Consider the following 17,680-nt stretch of genomic DNA (forward strand, 5'->3'; position numbering starts at 1 on the left):
CAACCAGAAAATAGCTATCTTCTCCTCCCTGCTATAAGCTAGAGCTAAGAGAGTTCACAAATCAGTACTGAAAAGTAACACATTGAATCAAATCTGCCAGTTTGACTTACCTAAGCTCTTCTACCTTACTCACTATTCTACATATAGAATTTCTGTTCCTTTTTCTAATGCCAAACAGTATTAACTATGTAATAACCATTTTGGATAAGGTAAAGTGCTATGCACAGATTCACAATTGAGGTAGAAACTAATATACAGAATTATCTCTTCGCTTAACTTTTAAACTTTCCAATGCTGTATGAATCTCAACATTCTACTGGTGATTTGGACTGGAAAAATTACTCCAGAAAGCAAAACTTCCACTGAGTTTTTTGACATTTCATTTGAAACCTCTAGTGTGCATAAAAAGTTATTTTTTCCTCTTCATGCTTTATTTTATATTTAGCAGTACCAAATTTGATCACTGTGATGCCCATTTGTGTTAATAACTTAATTCTTTGCATCACCTCATGGTCAGTCATGTTTAATAGAAAAAAGAGTTGGGGTGTCACCTGCCAATGCTGCAACTTCCACTCTAACATCATTTCCTTTCTAGACCACAAACCAAACTGGGGAAGCACAAAACAACTCCCATGAACGTGAAGAAACCCTCTTTTCCTTCCAACCATGATGACAGAAATTTATTCTTGCCCTCATCTCAGGAAGTTTCGGGCTTATAATACTTCTGTAGCTCTCTCCCACATGTTTTTTCTCCCAATAAGCATGTCACATCTTGAAAAAGAGCTTTTGGAAGTGTACATGAAACCATTCTTTACTGATGCCTCCAGAGACATCTGGAAGTTTAACAAAAAAACCCTCCTTTTGCAGAAATTGAGAGAGTGTCTCATGATCTTCCAAATGTTTTGCTGTCTAAGTCCTCAGTTGATCCAATGTTCTCATTCTGTTCCTATTCTTTTGCTCATGCCTGTAGCCTTTTTAAAATGTGAAGTCATCATTTTCAGGGTGAAACTGCATATTCTACTAGCAGCTGTTCAAGATGACAGACAATGATGTTTATTCTCAGATTTACATGTTCTGCACAAACACTTCAGATTATATTAAACTTAGATCATTATTCTGCCATTAAAACATCATTATATTTATGGTCTATAAAGCATGGAACAAATAAAAAGTTACGTAGAGCTGCAGTTGTATATGAGCATCCAGGCTTTCAAACTTAAAATAGGCTTTGTTTTTTAACCCACTCTGCTCTTTCTCTTCCTGAAAGGACATTTACTATGGCTACTAAAACACAAATGTCATGTAAATGAAGACCATTTTCATATATTGGTCTTTTGCCTTTATAGGTCACGCACAGAACTCACAACAGCAAAGATTAGGGCTTCTCCAAGTGAGTGGGAGTCACTAAGAAGGAGCCTCTTGAACCCACAAAAAACAAGGAAGACATTTAGCCAGAAACAAAAAAACTCCAATCATTTCTTTCTGTCTTCATTTCTTTAAATCCATGCTGTTGATTCAAACCTTTTCATTTTAAGCCAGTTATGATTTTGGTTCAGATAGGTCCATCTCGAAAACAATTCCTCAGGGGATACCCAAATCAAGGGTCATCTGCACTGGGAGTAGGGGAGGCAAATCTTCCCTTCCGCAAGCTTTCCTCAGCATGTGAAGGCATGATGACCCAGTGTCTTGGTTTAAAAGACAAATGTTTGATCCACTGATGCAGAATTTATAAAAAGCTACTTTGAAGACAGGAAAATTGTCTAGCTTTCAGAAAGATCCCCAGGCACACCTTCCCCTGTATATGCTTCCTCTGCTTTGAGTGCTCACACATTAAAATGAAACAAGGCCCTGGCTCTGGAAGGAGATAAACTTATTTAAAACACTATCTTCTTAAAGAAAGACACATCTGAAAGAAGGAAATGTCTTTTMTTTTAGCATGCAGGGATACACCTCCATGTTTGATGCAGTTTACACTAACCAAAAACAGGTACAAAACAGGCATTGGTTGGGGAGAAGGCTGATCCCATTCTTACCAGCCAGTCATGTTGAAGTCACGGTAGAGCATCCTCTTTCCAACTTCCTTGCGTTGCACCCTCCGTGGAAACTCTAAATGTGTGAATTCATTTCCCAGCAAGTGGGGCTGCATGTAAGCCTGCAGGCAGAAATCAAACCACAGATACCACATAAAACAAGTCATCATCTATTGATAATGAGATAATATTACCTTCGCTTCCTGGTCCCTTCCCACACAAATTCCACCCCCTCCTCTACCCTTCTTTTTAAATAAGGAAGATGATGTGCTCCATTTCAGCAAGCAATGGACACACACCAGTTCTGACCCTGCCTGATATCCAGCAGTAGCCTTATAAGTAACAGTCCTCCTGCTCTCAAAATCCTTAATTTCTTCTCCATGCTTCTCAAGATTTGTGATCTATAAACTACACTTCATCCAGTGACCCTGAAGGAGTCTGCAAAGCTTTGTACAACAGAAAACATCCCCTTTTGTAAGTCAGCAACCTGAGAGAAAGGAATGATTAAATAGACTTGGAGGGGTGAGTGTGCAGTGAAGCTCAAGCTTTTTGACTCCCAGTTCAGCTATGCCAACAACTCATGCAACATTGCTACCACACTTTGTTACTGCCTCAAGAAAAACACACCCCATCACACATGACACTTGCAAACAAACACAAGCTGCAGAGCAATTTATTTTCTTGTTTTCAAAAAATTATTTCCTTCAAGCAGAATAGACTTTTAGAAAAGCAGCAGCAGTTTTGTGCCACAATTGCAACAAATGTCTTTGATGGTTTTAACACTCAAGTGCTGCTCATGTTCTTTCTGGTGCACTGCTCTGCAGATGCTGGGAGGCCTCTTTGTCAGAGTCATGCCTGTGGCTCATGTTCTCCAAGGACGACCATAGTTGAGAGCATCGCAAGATTCTTTGTCCACTGTGTAAATTTTTGGATTGAATTTATACACAGATCACTTGACATGATAGGTTAATCCTAAACATACTCTAYTTCTTCTTTCTGAAATAAATCTCACTCCTTTTTCTTTAGTACTTGAATAAACAAGCCTTTCTTCTTCCGCAAAGCTGCATTCTAAGTGAACTCTTAAGAAAGATACAGTCAAACTGGCTAGGGAACTGAAAAAAGTTGCATTTCTTAACCTTTTTGCAGATAACTCTTTTTCCTTATCCAGACAGTTAAGGCAATAAAATCTGCCTTATCTTCAGCAGCAGCTGCCATCAAGGGAGAAGAAATGAGCTGGGGTTTAGTTTGTGTATGTCATAAATCTAGTGCTCATCAAAGGTAAGAAGAAGGAAGCAGTGGAAGCCCTTATTGATCTACCTGGCATGTGTCATGCAGATAGTTCACAATAAAATATTTCCTGCATTTAAGAGTTGAGCCTGCTCCCACTCAATTTAATAGGAGCTCTATCAGGCTCAGCACATGACAAAGCTAACTTTCCATCAGCTTGTCCCTTTTCCCATCACCAGACATCCTTCCAGAAAACACCTGAAGCTTGGCTGAAACAGGACTGAGGAAGGTTACTGTCTGCAGCCAACAAGACTGGATTCTGCTTTCAAGTGGTGGCTTTCAAGCAAGTGTCATCTTGACATTGTGATCCCTTCCTGGAACAGAAACTCCATCAAATTCTCTCTGTGTACAGTTAAGGGAATTACATTTTTTTTCCTGCAGTCTACTGTCAGTCAAGGTCCCCTTCTCCACCCAAATATTGCTTTCAAGGACCCTCTAGTTGGATCCCTCTTCTCAATACAGTAGTGGTTGAGAAGCACTACTTTTGAGAGGCCCAGCACTATTAGTCAACATGAGGCTTTTCATACTTCCAGAACTCTGGAACTTCTTCATCTAAAAGTACATGCAAGCTTTTTATTTTATTTATTTTCATTCTAGCTGCAGAAAAGGTAAAATTCCTAATGATTTGATGCATTGCAACATATGAACAATATTTGTTCTTTGTATAACAGCAAAGAGCTGGACTTTTTTTGTTTTATTAGCCCTTTCTTGTCTATGATGCTGTAAACAATGAAGTCTGCTTTGAAAGTGCAATTAAATTCACTTTTATAAATGCACAGCCTATCTTCATTAAAACATTACAAACCACTACTAGCTCAAGACTACTGTTGCCTGCCTACAAAACAAGGTTATATTTAAAGAAAAAAACCCTCACACCTTTTATCAAAATGAAGTTATCTAAACTTCAGATTGTGAGATTATTTACCAGTCTGAATCAGAGGTCTGTAAGAAAAAAAGTTACAGGCTTTTAGCATTTTTTCACTTAAAAAAAAAGAATTTTCTTCATTGAAAAGGTAAAGCAACGAGGAGAGACTGCACTGCATAAAGATTTACTCAGATGGAAAGTCTGAGGTCACAACTGAAATAAGATTAATAAAGCTGGCACAGTTACCAGTGGACTGCTAATGTTCAAATAAGATTCCTCTTCTGCAGCCAAGCCTCAATGCTTGATTTACAACCCAGGGATCTTAACTTGATTCTAATATTTTTGGCGTCAGTGAAACAGAAGGAAAAAACCAATTTGGAAGCTTCTGGTGTCTGTGATCTGAAATCTTATGTGAAAAAATAATTTTTGTTGTGCTTTGCTTTGTTTTGTTGTGCTTTACTTTATTTTTTAATTTTCCATATTTTTCACCTTTTAAAAACAGTTATTTTTGATGCTTCACTGTTRGCTCTATAGAGAGAAGAATATTCTGCTATAAAACTCAGCTGCAACTGCCAGTTGGGTTTGTTGAGAACTGTTCTCCATTTACAAGGCAGGATTCTTCTCTTCCACCTCAACAAAACCATGCTGGGCACCAAAACCAGAAAATAAATAAAAAACAACCCTTTAAATATCTACAGATCTTTCTAATAGATACACAAGTAGACACCATGAAATCCCCTCAAGTTATCAAACGAGAAACAAAAATGGTAAGTGAACTGACTACCAGAATTTCACCTGTGATGATGCAATGTATTTTCCATTTTTTAATTTGTTTAGTCTTGATTTGCAAGAACCTCAGATCAGAAACACCACTCAGAGAACCTGATATTTAAAACGTGTGACTATCAAACACTTTCTATATTCTTACAAGGTATGCTCCGACAACACTGTTATTCTGTGTTACAGAACTGGAACATTTTTCGTATTTTCTCTTTCAGAACCTATTACAACTTTTTGGAATAAATCTGGCATAGTTTGCCATTGTATGTTTTTGGTACTCTGCCATTTTATGGTGTATTTTGTGGCTGGATATATTACATTCAAATTTAATTGTTTAAAATGGAGTTCGCTCAAGGAAATATTAGTCATGGTTCTCTAAAAAGGCCATTTACTTCCTGCTGTGTTTCCTGGTGATTAGAAAAGCAAACATTAAGATAAATCTAGACTTACACACCAGTTAATTAGGTGGCAGGAAACACTGCATGTATCTTATCTGTACCTCAGTAAAGCCTGCCAATGCCTTTTCCAGCTCCTTCAGCAGGCACTGCACTGGAACGTTGCTGGCACTAGTGGTTTCACTGCATTCTGTGTTACTTTCAGAATTGCTGTTTTCCCCAACACAACTGTATCTTACAATTTTGTACTCTTATTATATTGTGCCCTTTTCTCTGATATAATTTTCTACTATATGGGACTACTGCTCACAACAGCATGCACAGTCCAATGCACCCACAGGTTCTGCAAATGACCCAGCCATTATCATAAGGACACAATTAAATCGAAGAGAGATAAAAACTAAAGAATGTGGTGGTAAAAGGAAGGAGGAGAGTAGAAGCCAATCCATCCCTTGATTGGTCTCTCATCTAGTGAAAGGCAGGACACCTTCTATAGAATTTCACATCTGTTTTACCACAAGATTATGCACTGTGTCAGGCAGCTGAAGCAATCGTATGCTGGGTGATGCAGGGAGCCATAAACTGTAAGAGAATTMTGTCTTGACTGACTTGTAATTGAAGTGCTGACTGGACATTTAGGAGACCTAAGTGCATTTCCTCTTCAGACTCAGGTTCCACAGGCATCCTTCCATAGGCAAGTTACTAGCATTTTTATCCTTACCTGAGCAACAAAATACGAATAGACCCCCTTTGAGCCCATGACCATCTGGGCTCATGAACCTTTGTTTGAATGGTGGCAAACACAAAGAGCACCCATGGTCATTGTCACTGGTGGCCACCCAGTCTCTACTAGCAGTGACAGCTGCATTGGTAGCAGTGGTGTATCATTTTTGGTGAACTTTTGAGGGGCTTCCTAGCTGCTACAAACACCACACTGACCTCACTAATAGAAATATACCTATCTGCAGTATACTCAATTCACCATTCATTTTAAATGTGTTTTCCAAGGGAATAAGTAACAAAATCTATCCCATTTGCTGCTGCAATTTAGATTCTCATGACTGCAATTAATAGTCTTCTCAGAAAATGAAAGAAAAATTGCTTCTGGCAGTCACTGCCTGTACAACTGCTGAATGTACCAGAGCARTTCTCAGTCAATACTGGATTTTGTTTTCCTTCAAGAGACACTGATACGGGAAGCCAGGGCTTTTCCCAAGGGCTGTGTGGAGCTCTCCTGCAGAGAGACAGAAATTCAAAAGAAAAGGAGGCTTTTGAATGCCCACCGGTGGAAGGAAAGCAGCATGGTGCCCTGAATCTCCACAAAAACCGAAAGACCAAGGGAATACTTGTGCAAAGCTTTCACATTTTACATCTTAAGAAGTGCTCTCTGGCTGAAGGACTGATTGTCTTCAGCAATGTTGTCACAAGCTGACTGACACAGAAGTTGGTCTCTGCCATACAGACTGCCTGAAGTCTGCAGCTGTATGCTGCCCTGGCACTGGTCTCCTATGGAGTGATGACCATGCCCAGAGCTGCTTCAAAGCTGCTGCTTGGAATGACTGGATAGTCAACTTGTTCTTTTCAGGTTTCCATGTCAGAGGCCAACTGCCAAGGCCATTCTTGGATGCATGGCAATAAACGTGCCAGGACAGGGCAAATATGTGCTTCCCTATCCTCTCAGTTACTCAACCAGTACTAGCTGAACCACAGTTTTGTCTGAGACTAGACTGGAGGACTTCACATAGATCTTCTCACATGCCCTGAACAACTCATTACCCCATGGATTTCTTTCCACATGGAAATTAAGGCTTAGAAAAGAGGACCTAAAAGAACATCCTTGTGTGTTGAAGCAATCAATAGGCACTAAAGGCAGAGGAAAGCTTCTTCACTCTCACTATATTGACAGTGTCTGCTGCGCATGGAAGGGGCTGCAGGCTGTAAACACATACCCTCTGTTTGAGCAGTAACTTCTGCATAGTAAACAGTATGTCTGCATTTACCAATTAAAATATTAATGCTAAAATGATTAAATGATTTGTCCTATTGCACAGGAAGAGCATTGCAACATGTCTRAAACAAAGAAAATCAGCTTTAGCTGCAAATAAGAAAATACACTCAGAGTAAATAAATTTCAGACAGGAACAGTAGATGAGAGATGTTAATGGCTGAATAGACAGATAGCAGAACCTGGGGATAGAGAAACTGAGTAAAAGGAGTTACTTGGGATCTAATCAGCAAGACAGATGCAAACTTTGAAGTGTAATGCTTATACCAACCTTGCAAGAAATTTGAGGGGTTTTTTTTTTTCTTTTTTAACACTAGAGTAAAAATGTTACTTAGGGAACGTTATGTTTGAAATGATCTGTAATTTTGTTTCACACTCTGCTGTCTTGCATGTATTCTCTTTGAACATGATATCCATAGATCTGGTCTATTTGTAGCATATAGAATTAAAATAGATAAACAAAGATAATGGAATTTTCCACAGGAAACAGCAGAAATGCTTTTCAGATCAGCTACTGGCTTCAAATATAAGCTGGAAAGGACATCAAAAGAGAAAAAAAACCCTTGTAGGCAATGCTTTATATCATAGTTCCTACAGAAGTAGCAGACTCCCTTGATGCTAAAGATACCTTTTATTTTAAAGGCAAACAAATTATTTTAAATGCAACTGAACTGTAAATATTTATTAGGCCTCTTTTACATTTGGTTCTCTGAATATTAATAGTCCAAAAGCAGTATTTCCTCTGAAATTTTCCACTTCAAGCCAGTGAACCTGACTGAAAAAAAAAATCAGATGTCACAATTGAGAAAACACAATTTTTTCTTTAAAACCTTCCACCACCATCACTGCCTTTCAAACACTGGTGTTTTGTCTAGTTTCAAACCACTGTGCTTGGGCCAAGTTGCAGATAAAAGACACCTTAAGACCTGGGACAGCACTAGCCTTGGCCTGTCTGCCTTGAGTCAGGCAAGGTTGACAATAAGTCTGCCTTGGCTGAAGCCCAAATTTCAAAAAAGAAAAAAGCAGGAGCCCAGAAGAAGCACAAAGGAAATCTCCCARCCATGTTAGGAATGGTATTTTGACAAACAGCTAACTGACTTCAACTAACTGATCTGTCCATCGGTGATAACCTTAAAAAATAACAGGATTGTTTGTATGAAAAATAACACCATACATTTTGACTTATATTACTTGGGCAGCTTATCAGCCAACACAGCTTGGTCTATAAAGCATCCCACATGTCCCCAGTTAGTCACCCTGTCCCAGCTTTATGTGTGCTGCTACACTGAATAAAACTAGTCTTTGATCACCCATCCAATCCTGCAACTACTAATGTTCACTGAGATCACCCCTAAGCTGGATACCTATCCCCTGACTGAGATACTACCAGCATACCATTAATCAAACTCCGCAACATCATTCACACACACACACAAAGAGCAGTCTGTGGTATTTTATATTGTCACACAGCAAACACTAGGATGGATTGAAATACATCTGTGGCTCATTAGCTCTATGTCTGAGCTCTCAATAGCCAACAACCGTGAGCTGCTGAAGGGCCTGCAGCTGAACAAGGTACACAAGCACAGCCATGCTAGTCGATGGCCTTTGCCAAAGAGGTAATACTCTGTTCATAGAGATTTGCACCAGCAGGCTTTTCTCCACATTTACGGATGGCTTAAAGACATACAAAATCASTCACTGCTGTTCAGTGGACACATCATCCTTCACTGAGCCACAGTAACTCAGTGGCATTTCTCTGAGAATTAATTATTACTGGGCAATGCTTGTCATCAGCAGTACCTGATTTCATCCTCAGGTCTCTTACCAGATACTGAAGTCGCTGGCGTTCAGTCTCTGGAGTGAATTCTGAAGACATTGGAATGACTTCACCATTTCGGATTATTATAGCCCTGGAAAAGCAATAAAACACCATTAACACAGAAAAAAACCTAAAAAAGCTGCAGGAAACCACAGGGTACAGTCACACTCTTATTCCCTTCAGAATCATAATCAAATAAAGCCATTTCTTTTCAGCAGAACAGGGTAATTCCTGCTCTGCATTCCTTTAGGCTGGGTAACAAAGTATACTTGTATAATCCAAGTTCATTTCAGAGCTCACAAAATCATCCAAGCAAAAAAGGCAAGAGTTATTTCAATTCATGTCTACAGGTATCCTTATTAAGTGAAATGCAGACACCCAGAGGAGATGCTGCAGAATCACTGATTGTAGATCAACTCTTTGCAGGTTTTAATACCAGCTGTGGCTGACACTGTCTAAACCACTGGCTTCAAATGACTCATGCAAGCACTTTCCAATTATTGATTGGTCATATGTCATGTCAGAACATTTCTACTCCAACAGCAAATAGAAACAGCAAAGCAAATCCTATTTAACACAGATTTAACTAGCTATCTGCTGAAAGATGGCAGGTAATGGAATGACCGTAGAATAGCCAGGAGATTACACACACACTTCTGCAAATGGCAGAGAGGAAATTTTCTCAAACACCTGCCTGCTGCCTCTTAACAATCTGCTATGCTGCACACAAAATATGGTCCAATCCTTCCCTGGTGTAACACCACTGGCTGGAACACAAGTCACAAGAGGGAAGAATTTACCCAATATTCCTACTGTATTCTACATTCATGCATTCACTCCCAGAACTATGTTACTTTATCTTTCCATTCCTTAGGCAGCTCTGTAAGTAGAGCAATGCTTAGCACTTTTACAAGCTTGACAAACTATGCATCATCCAAAAGACTTCAACGCCTTTTGGAGAGATGTTGTTTCTGAGCAACATCCTGAGATGATGTTTCTCCACCATCAGTAGATTAAGTCTGTGTTTGGATAGCAGCAGTGTACCAACTCTGCTCTTGAATTTAGACAGAACTTGGTACAGCTAAAAAAAGTATTTGCCACTTGGATTCCAGTTTCTCTGTTTTAAATGGTCCAATTTCTGTGATCTTTTCACCCCAGTGATGTGCTATTTATGAGCTAGCTTACTTCCCCTGACAATTTCATCGATTTGCTGTCATTGTTTCCATGCCAGGTGTTCTGATGGCACTGCAAGGCAACCAACAAATATAGTAGGCACACAAAAACTGAAAGCTTAAACCGCTAAATTCAAAACACAGGCATCTTGAGAAAACCAACTCAAGTACAAACCTGAATTTGTAAAATTAGTGGCATTAGACAGATTTCCAGGTCTTGTGGATAGGTCACTGGACTAAAATTGTCTCCAAATTGCCATCTACTATTGCTAGTATGCAAAAGGCAGGACCATTATCAATGAGGAAATACAGAATCTCACATTTCTGAGATTCCTGTGGCAAAGAGCAGATAGGTTCAGGATAGTACTACAATAGGAGATGTGGAAAGAAGCTCTGGTGATAAGGGGAAAACAGCTTTACTTTGAAGGGTAACAAATTTACTGCTCTTGGACTTCCAGCATTTCCTTGAAAATAATGCTGTGTGGAAATTAAAGGAAGCAAGAGTACAGCCTACATACTGGAGGTTCCCACTGGCCCTTAACTAAACCCAATATTGTGTACTCGACATGAGACAGACATGGTAGTTGCAACTCTTTAATTTCTGAAAGCAATTTTGTGCATAATTTTTGACAGATTTTTTTCTCCTTTAGGGAACCTGACTACATTACAGGCTTACAAAAATGCCAATCCAATTAAAAATAATAAAGTTTGCTGAAATTTTTTTTTCATTTCTCGAGACAGTCATTTAAATATGAATTAAGAACTCTACCAACTCTCTTYTGCAACAACACCTTTGCTTTTGTATTTGCAGCTCCTTAGGTGTTCAGCTTTGAACCAGATTTACTCAGACAAGTTTTATGAAACTTTTTTATATGTTATTTGATTCACTTGAGTAGGCCTTCATTTAAAGGGGTCTGCGGCTTTAGTATAGAGCATGTACTCTGGCAACAGTCTAGACTAGACTGATCAAAGGAGCTGATCAGACACTAAGCAAATTTTACACACTTGTTTAGGTGAGTCATAAGGGATTTTCTGATCTTTTGATTGTCTGAAAGAGCTCATATAACTGCTAGCATGTCAGGCTAATTTTCTAATTATTCTCTGCTTCCCCTTTAATCACCATTTCACAGGAAATCTATGTTTTAAAGACTACTCAGACCAGTCTGGGGTTTACCTTTTTCTTTACGTACATTGACATACTTCCTATATATGTTGATAGCTGTCATTCAAACTTCTATGGGTAGAATTGGGCCCTAAGGGACTAACATCATATAAAAAGCAATTCAGAGGCGAGTGGGTCAAGCTTTCATGGCTCAACTTATTTTCACCAGAATTGGCAGCCACCTGGGTTGAAAAGCACAACCCAGTACACACACACACATACAATCTTTGGAGGGGGAGSAATTAAAGCAATACTGTTGATACCTGGAAAAACAGAGTTTTATGTTTTTCATAAATGTTTTCAGCAGTTGGAGTTTATTCAACTTGCAAGTTATAGCTTCTCATAAGAGTCAAATGATTTGATCTGAGGAATGAGACAACTCTAGATATGAGTAACGGGAGGAACACAGACATACACGTACAGGGCGCTTGTCCAAATTCAACTGTGGCAAGCTTGTAAATCCATACTTGCCTCTTTACCTTTTTGCACTAACTGCTTAGCTGTTTCATGACAGTAAAGGGTATTGTTGATGGCTGGCCCACGTAACACAAATGGACACATTTGTTGGCTGTCTCACTGTGGAGGCTGGGTGCAAAAGCCTGGCCTGGGAGCCACTCTGCTCTGTGGGCTTTTCCCCTGTGACTGAAGAGGTGCCAAATAAGGCCCTAATTGGGTTTGGAGRCTGAACTGCCCTTTCCGTGACCTTGCAGTGACAGAGCTGCCAAGCAGTGACTGAAGGCTTTTCCCACCAAGCAACCTCCAGAGCCCTGAATTCAATAGCCCAGAGTCAATAACTGCTCGCAAGGAGGGAGCCTGGCTGATGCAGCAGCTGCAAACAGCTCCAGCAACTGCTTTTAGAGACCCACTCTATACGGTCCTACAGGACAATTAATTTTGACTTTACACTTCCTAATGGACTAAACAGCTACATGGTGGTACATGAGCATTACTGCTTCTGCCATGCATGAAACATATATGCATGCAAGGAAATAGTGCTCTGAAAGCATTAACTCCTCATGTATCGAGGATATATGAATGTATTGTTTTGTGCCAGAATACAGCTGTCCTATTAAACTGTCAGAAATAACTATATAGGAGGCAAGAAGTCCTCGAATAGATGCAGTGCCCAGAGAGCATATGATTCTGCCATTTTAATTCTGCCATTCTGTTTAATAGTGACATTTTAATTTCAACCCCACTGGTGAAACACACTACAGCAGAGCCACAGGGTAAGCATGCCAAAGGCAGATAGATGATTCATGTTTGCAGAGAACAAGTATGTCAACACTAACCAAATACTCTGTGATGACAAGGTTGCTTCAGACCCATACCAATCATTAATTTATATCACCAATGAAGCAGTAATCAAAAAAAACAAAAGCTTTTTTCTGGCAGAAATCAGGAGTCGCAGATCTGCAGCCTCCTCAGTGCATTGCCCTCCATGCTCTGATGCCCTCTCCAAACAGCATTGTCCACAGCAAGAAACTGCTCTGAAGCCTTGAGGCCACAGAGGCCAGTAAGTAACTTATTCTGATGTCTTCTAAAAACAACCCATAGATTTACCTGAGCCCTTTCCTCTCTTTTGAACCCTATCTAACTCTCCATCCATAGGAACTACAGGATTGTACTTGCCATTGCCTTTACAGAATCATAGAATCACTAGGGCTGGAAGAGAGCTTCAAGATCTTTGAGTCCAACCCATGCCCTAACACCTCAACTAAACCATGGCACCAAGCACCACGTCCAATCTGTTTTTAAACGCTTCCAGAGATGGTGACTCCACCACCTCCCCGGGCAGACCATCCCAGTGCTTTATCATGCTTTCCATAAAAGACTTTTTCCTAATACCTAACCCATATTTCACATGCTCTGTATGACAATGAAAGTATGTTCACTAATCCAGAGCTGGGATACTCACAGTAAACAGGAATATATTGAGGAAAAAAAATCCCCAAAACACAGCCGAAGTAGCCTAAAATGGAAGAAACCAGAATCTGATTTTGTGTGTCTCTTCTGGCCTCCCGAGTTCTTCAGATCCAGAAAAGCCACACCCTGAATAACTAAATATGGAACAARAGATGTGCCAGTGGCTCAGTGCACAAGGCAGGACTGACAGTCATGGCAAATCCTACAGCCAGCTATGTCTGCTCAGTCACGTGCAAATGAAAAGAAATATCAGGAGCTTAAAAAGCTGCATGTGCATCTACAGAAATCAGTGCATTTATCTCTTGGATTGACATGAATGTATAGGCCATAATGATCAGCTAAATTCACACAGAACGTTAAGTATATGGTTATTTTCTATATTCAGATTCAATACTCAGAAATTGTATTTAGTGCCTTAGTATACACTCCCTTTTAAAATACATGGAGAGTGAAGCAACAAAAGGGTAAAAATCTGCTACTGTGCTGTACTGCTGCTGTGATGCTCGGGATATAGCGACAACACTGGTCTAAGGAAAATATTGATGTATCAATTGCTTTTGCATTTTTAATATGGATAGCAACTGCCACCTCTCCTTGAATCAAGCATGGTTTTGTGTGTGTTGTTTTTTTTTTTTCTTTTCTTTTGTGGAAAACACAATCAACTGAAAATTGCACAGCATCCTTTCTAAGTTACTTATGAGAAACAAATAGGGAGAAACTCATACATTTTAGAGGAAGCTCTTGCAGGTTACTCTCATTTAATCACACAGAGAAAGAAACACTTTAGTGAACAAGGTCAAAAGTGTAATTCCACTGCTGTCATGGGTCTATTGGGATTCCAGTGTTCAAAACAAAGACATCTCCAACTGTTAGGAGTATTCAGGGGATACCCTGATTCCATTATATACTTTTTCAGCCAAAAATTATTTGAGATGCAACATTAAACTGCACATTCCTACAACGCAGGATAAAAATCTGGTAAAGGTGAGAGAGAAAGACCTTTCAGAAAAACCTTTTTGGCAGTGTATATCAATTCCAAGCCACAGGGAGGATGTATCCATTTTGTCAAAAGGTGTTAAGCATGGGGATTCAGTACAGATGAAGCAGAAGTGTCTTGCCTGCCTGCAAAGGTATTAGAAATGTGTCAATGAAAAAGAAGAGGGATTAAACTGACAGAAAGAATAAGGCAGGATTTTATTACATTCGAAGGGGAACTAAGCAGTAGATTTTAATTAGGTGTGTCACAGATAGCTGGGAAAAAGAGAAAGTAAATCCTGGAACTATGCAATCAGTCTATATGGGCATTTGTTTACTTTGGTAACTAAACACATATATTTAAACAATCCAGGGAAGATCAATGCTAATGTTTGGTAAGCTTCAAACCAGTTGTGGGTGGTTTTTAAAAGTTTATTTACCTTTTCTTAATTGCTAAGGAGTGAAAGACAACTACAAAATGAATGTTTTTCTCTTCTGTAAATGAAGTACTGGAACTTATGGCCATAATGATTACACATGACTTTTAATACATTTAGCAGTGGCACCTTAGTTTTACTTACTTCAACCTGAATTACTCTCACTTAGTCCCATACAGACCCATTTTTCAATGTTTCTTTAGAAACCATTGAACAAACACCTCACTGTACTGGCAACAACTATGGAACTGATCTCATAGTCCAATCCTATTCAATAACAACGTGGAATTATAGTGCAAAGCCTTTATACCTTTTTCTTAATTTCATGAATTAAGGCAGGCTGTGGATAGTGAAAAAAACTAGTATATAACATTTAGCTGGCATTAAAACAGATCCCATCACAATAAAACTCAGGAAGCAGCAACCCTCAGCAACACCAGTGGGAAAAATACCCTGGCTGCCTCCCATCTGTAGTATCCAAGAGAATGCCCCAACTCCTACTTGGCATCACTATCAAGAATAAAACTATCAACAAATCAGAGAAGGAATAGAGCCAATAAAAATTGTCCGCATTTTCCACCTACTGCCATTCAACAGTCTTGCCACCTGGATTTCTTCAAGTTTTTCAGCACAAACATGAGGCTGGTCACAGAAATGTTGTGACAGAATAGAAACACTGGATCATTTTTCTTTCAGCTGAACAAAGCAACATTAAGTGGGAGCGCACTCTCCCTGCTTATGGCTCTTCCTGTGACAATATAGTTTTGTGTTATGCGGTGGACCATAGCCAGCTTCTCAGACACTTTCAGGGGAACTTCAGCTCTCTCAAGCCAATAAGAGGTGTGAGTACTTGCCTTGGTGAAGTATTGCAACAGTAATTTCCTACAGGAGCGTGCTCTGGCATTTCCTGCGGGAACAATGAAGATCCCTCCCTTCTTCGGATAAGGCTTTTTGCAGACTATCAGCCACCCTGGCTGCTCCAAGGGTTAATATGTTAGCAGCACTGCCAAGTGCGGCCCTTGCTCCACCAGCCCTTGCCCACTGACTGGGCAATCCCAAAGTATTTAATTCAAGATGATTTCTTCATGTCTTTGCCACAGCATGGAGCCAAGCATGCTATACCTCTGTACAGCAAGATGAGAACCTACTCCTGCCTTAGAAAAGAAGCAGAGAAAGAAATTATGACATCTGTCCCTGCAAAGACCCTGAAAGTTGTCTTTCAGAGGCACCAGCAAGCACACACATGTAGAGCTGCACACACATGTAGAGCTTTACACTGTTTCCAATTCCCTGACACATTCTTATTTATACTTCTAGTGGTTATTTAGTGATTCCATTGGAGAAGGCCACTGGGCACAATGAGGCTGCTGAAAGACTCTAAAGCCTTTGTTCTGGTGGTCTGATTTTACAGAATTAATTGTATTATTTTTAATAAAGAATGATAAATAGGCAAATGGAAGCTCTTTCTCTAAACTGAATAATATAGGTTTCCATAGAAGGGCTTACTTCTCATCTATACTAGCACCTGAGCCAGTCAGGATTTTCCTTACTGCCACGAAAAATAATAGAAATCAGACATTTTAGAACTGATCTAGTATTCCATCCAACATATTCACTAACAACTCAGAAAGCAGCAGTTAAAGGGATTTTATACTACTGGCAGCCTCCCTCTGCCCTATATATTGCATCTAACCATGAGACACACCTGGCTGTCACCAAAAATGGAACTAAATTACTTCAGTTGTTTCTGCATCACTACTCGACAGTTTCAAATTAAATATGATGCTTAGCTTGAAGGATGCCTACAGAGGAGACAGCTTGGAGAAGACATGTTGCCTCACCATTTTTTACCACTGGAATGGTATGCTTCTAGTTGTCAGTGCCTCTTTAGTGGGCTGCAGCTCCATTCCCATGGTACCCTACTGTGGATTCCCTGTTTTAGTTTAGGTTCTCAAGTGTGTTGCTTGGCTAATGAAATTTAGGTTATTAGCAGTTGCTTTATAAATGGTGTTTCATTTTAGGAATAATTGTATTTTTTTTGTTATGTCATCCCACCACCAATGGGATGGCACTGGCTATCTGTATACAATGCTCCTGTTCGTTTAATCAGGAAAGTAACTTTTGCTATTGAACCAGTAGTGACTTTTTAGTTTACCTATACAGTTCTAGCATTGTCTACTCCAGCTCTAGCAGTACTAACTAATGTGAATGAGCTAAACAAAAACATTTTGTAATTAACTATGTGTACGTTCCTGGTAGTTTACATCTCAACACATCAATCTTTCAGAAAGGGCTTCATCTGGCAGCTAGAAAGCTATTACAAGCCAGTTTATAGACACAAAAGTAGCACACAAAAACTGCCCACGGTTGGTTCCAATATCCTTAGGTTGGAGATTTACTGCCCTCATAGGATTAATTTTGTCCTGATGATTTCAGTGAATTCTTCACCTGAACACAGCTAAGTACAAGGTTGCAATGATGACAGATCACCATGTTTCTGTATCATGGCTGAACAACATGCCACCAGTTACTCAGGTCGTGCCAGAGAAATGAACAAAGAAGTGCAGTCACGTCTCTGCAGCCAGCTCTGAGCCTCAGGACTGGTATCTGTGGAATCAAAGCCTTTTTCCCTGCTGTCCAGGATATCACATTCATCTCCAAGACGAGTTACTATGGCAACTAAACCTGGGCTTAGTGGATGAAGGCATTGCTGTGCAAGTCAGTGTTTATTTTGTCAGTAATATGGCTGGAATATGGCTGTCCATGTAAGATGGAAGAAACAAGGATTTTTTTACCTCTCAACTCCTCACTGTCTTACCATTGA

At 39.7% G+C, this 17,680-nt stretch overlaps 1 protein-coding gene across 1 annotated transcript in view; it reads right to left on the reverse strand.

Moving 5' to 3' along the window:
* Nucleotides 1–17,680, reverse strand: part of PPM1H (protein phosphatase, Mg2+/Mn2+ dependent 1H) — a 132,798-nt gene that overhangs the window by 32,364 nt on the left and 82,754 nt on the right. The window contains exons 5-6 of the mRNA XM_057376950.1: nucleotides 9,191–9,275; nucleotides 2,034–2,152 (exon numbers count right to left, since the gene is read on the reverse strand). Of these exons, the coding sequence (XP_057232933.1) occupies nucleotides 2,034–2,152; nucleotides 9,191–9,275 (204 nt within the window). The remainder of the gene's footprint in view (nucleotides 1–2,033; nucleotides 2,153–9,190; nucleotides 9,276–17,680) is intronic.

Source organism: Malurus melanocephalus, unplaced genomic scaffold (genome assembly GCF_030028575.1).
Source record: "Malurus melanocephalus ecotype Western Australia unplaced genomic scaffold, MMel_1.1 scaffold_10, whole genome shotgun sequence".
Classification (NCBI taxonomy): Eukaryota; Metazoa; Chordata; class Aves; order Passeriformes; family Maluridae; genus Malurus; species Malurus melanocephalus.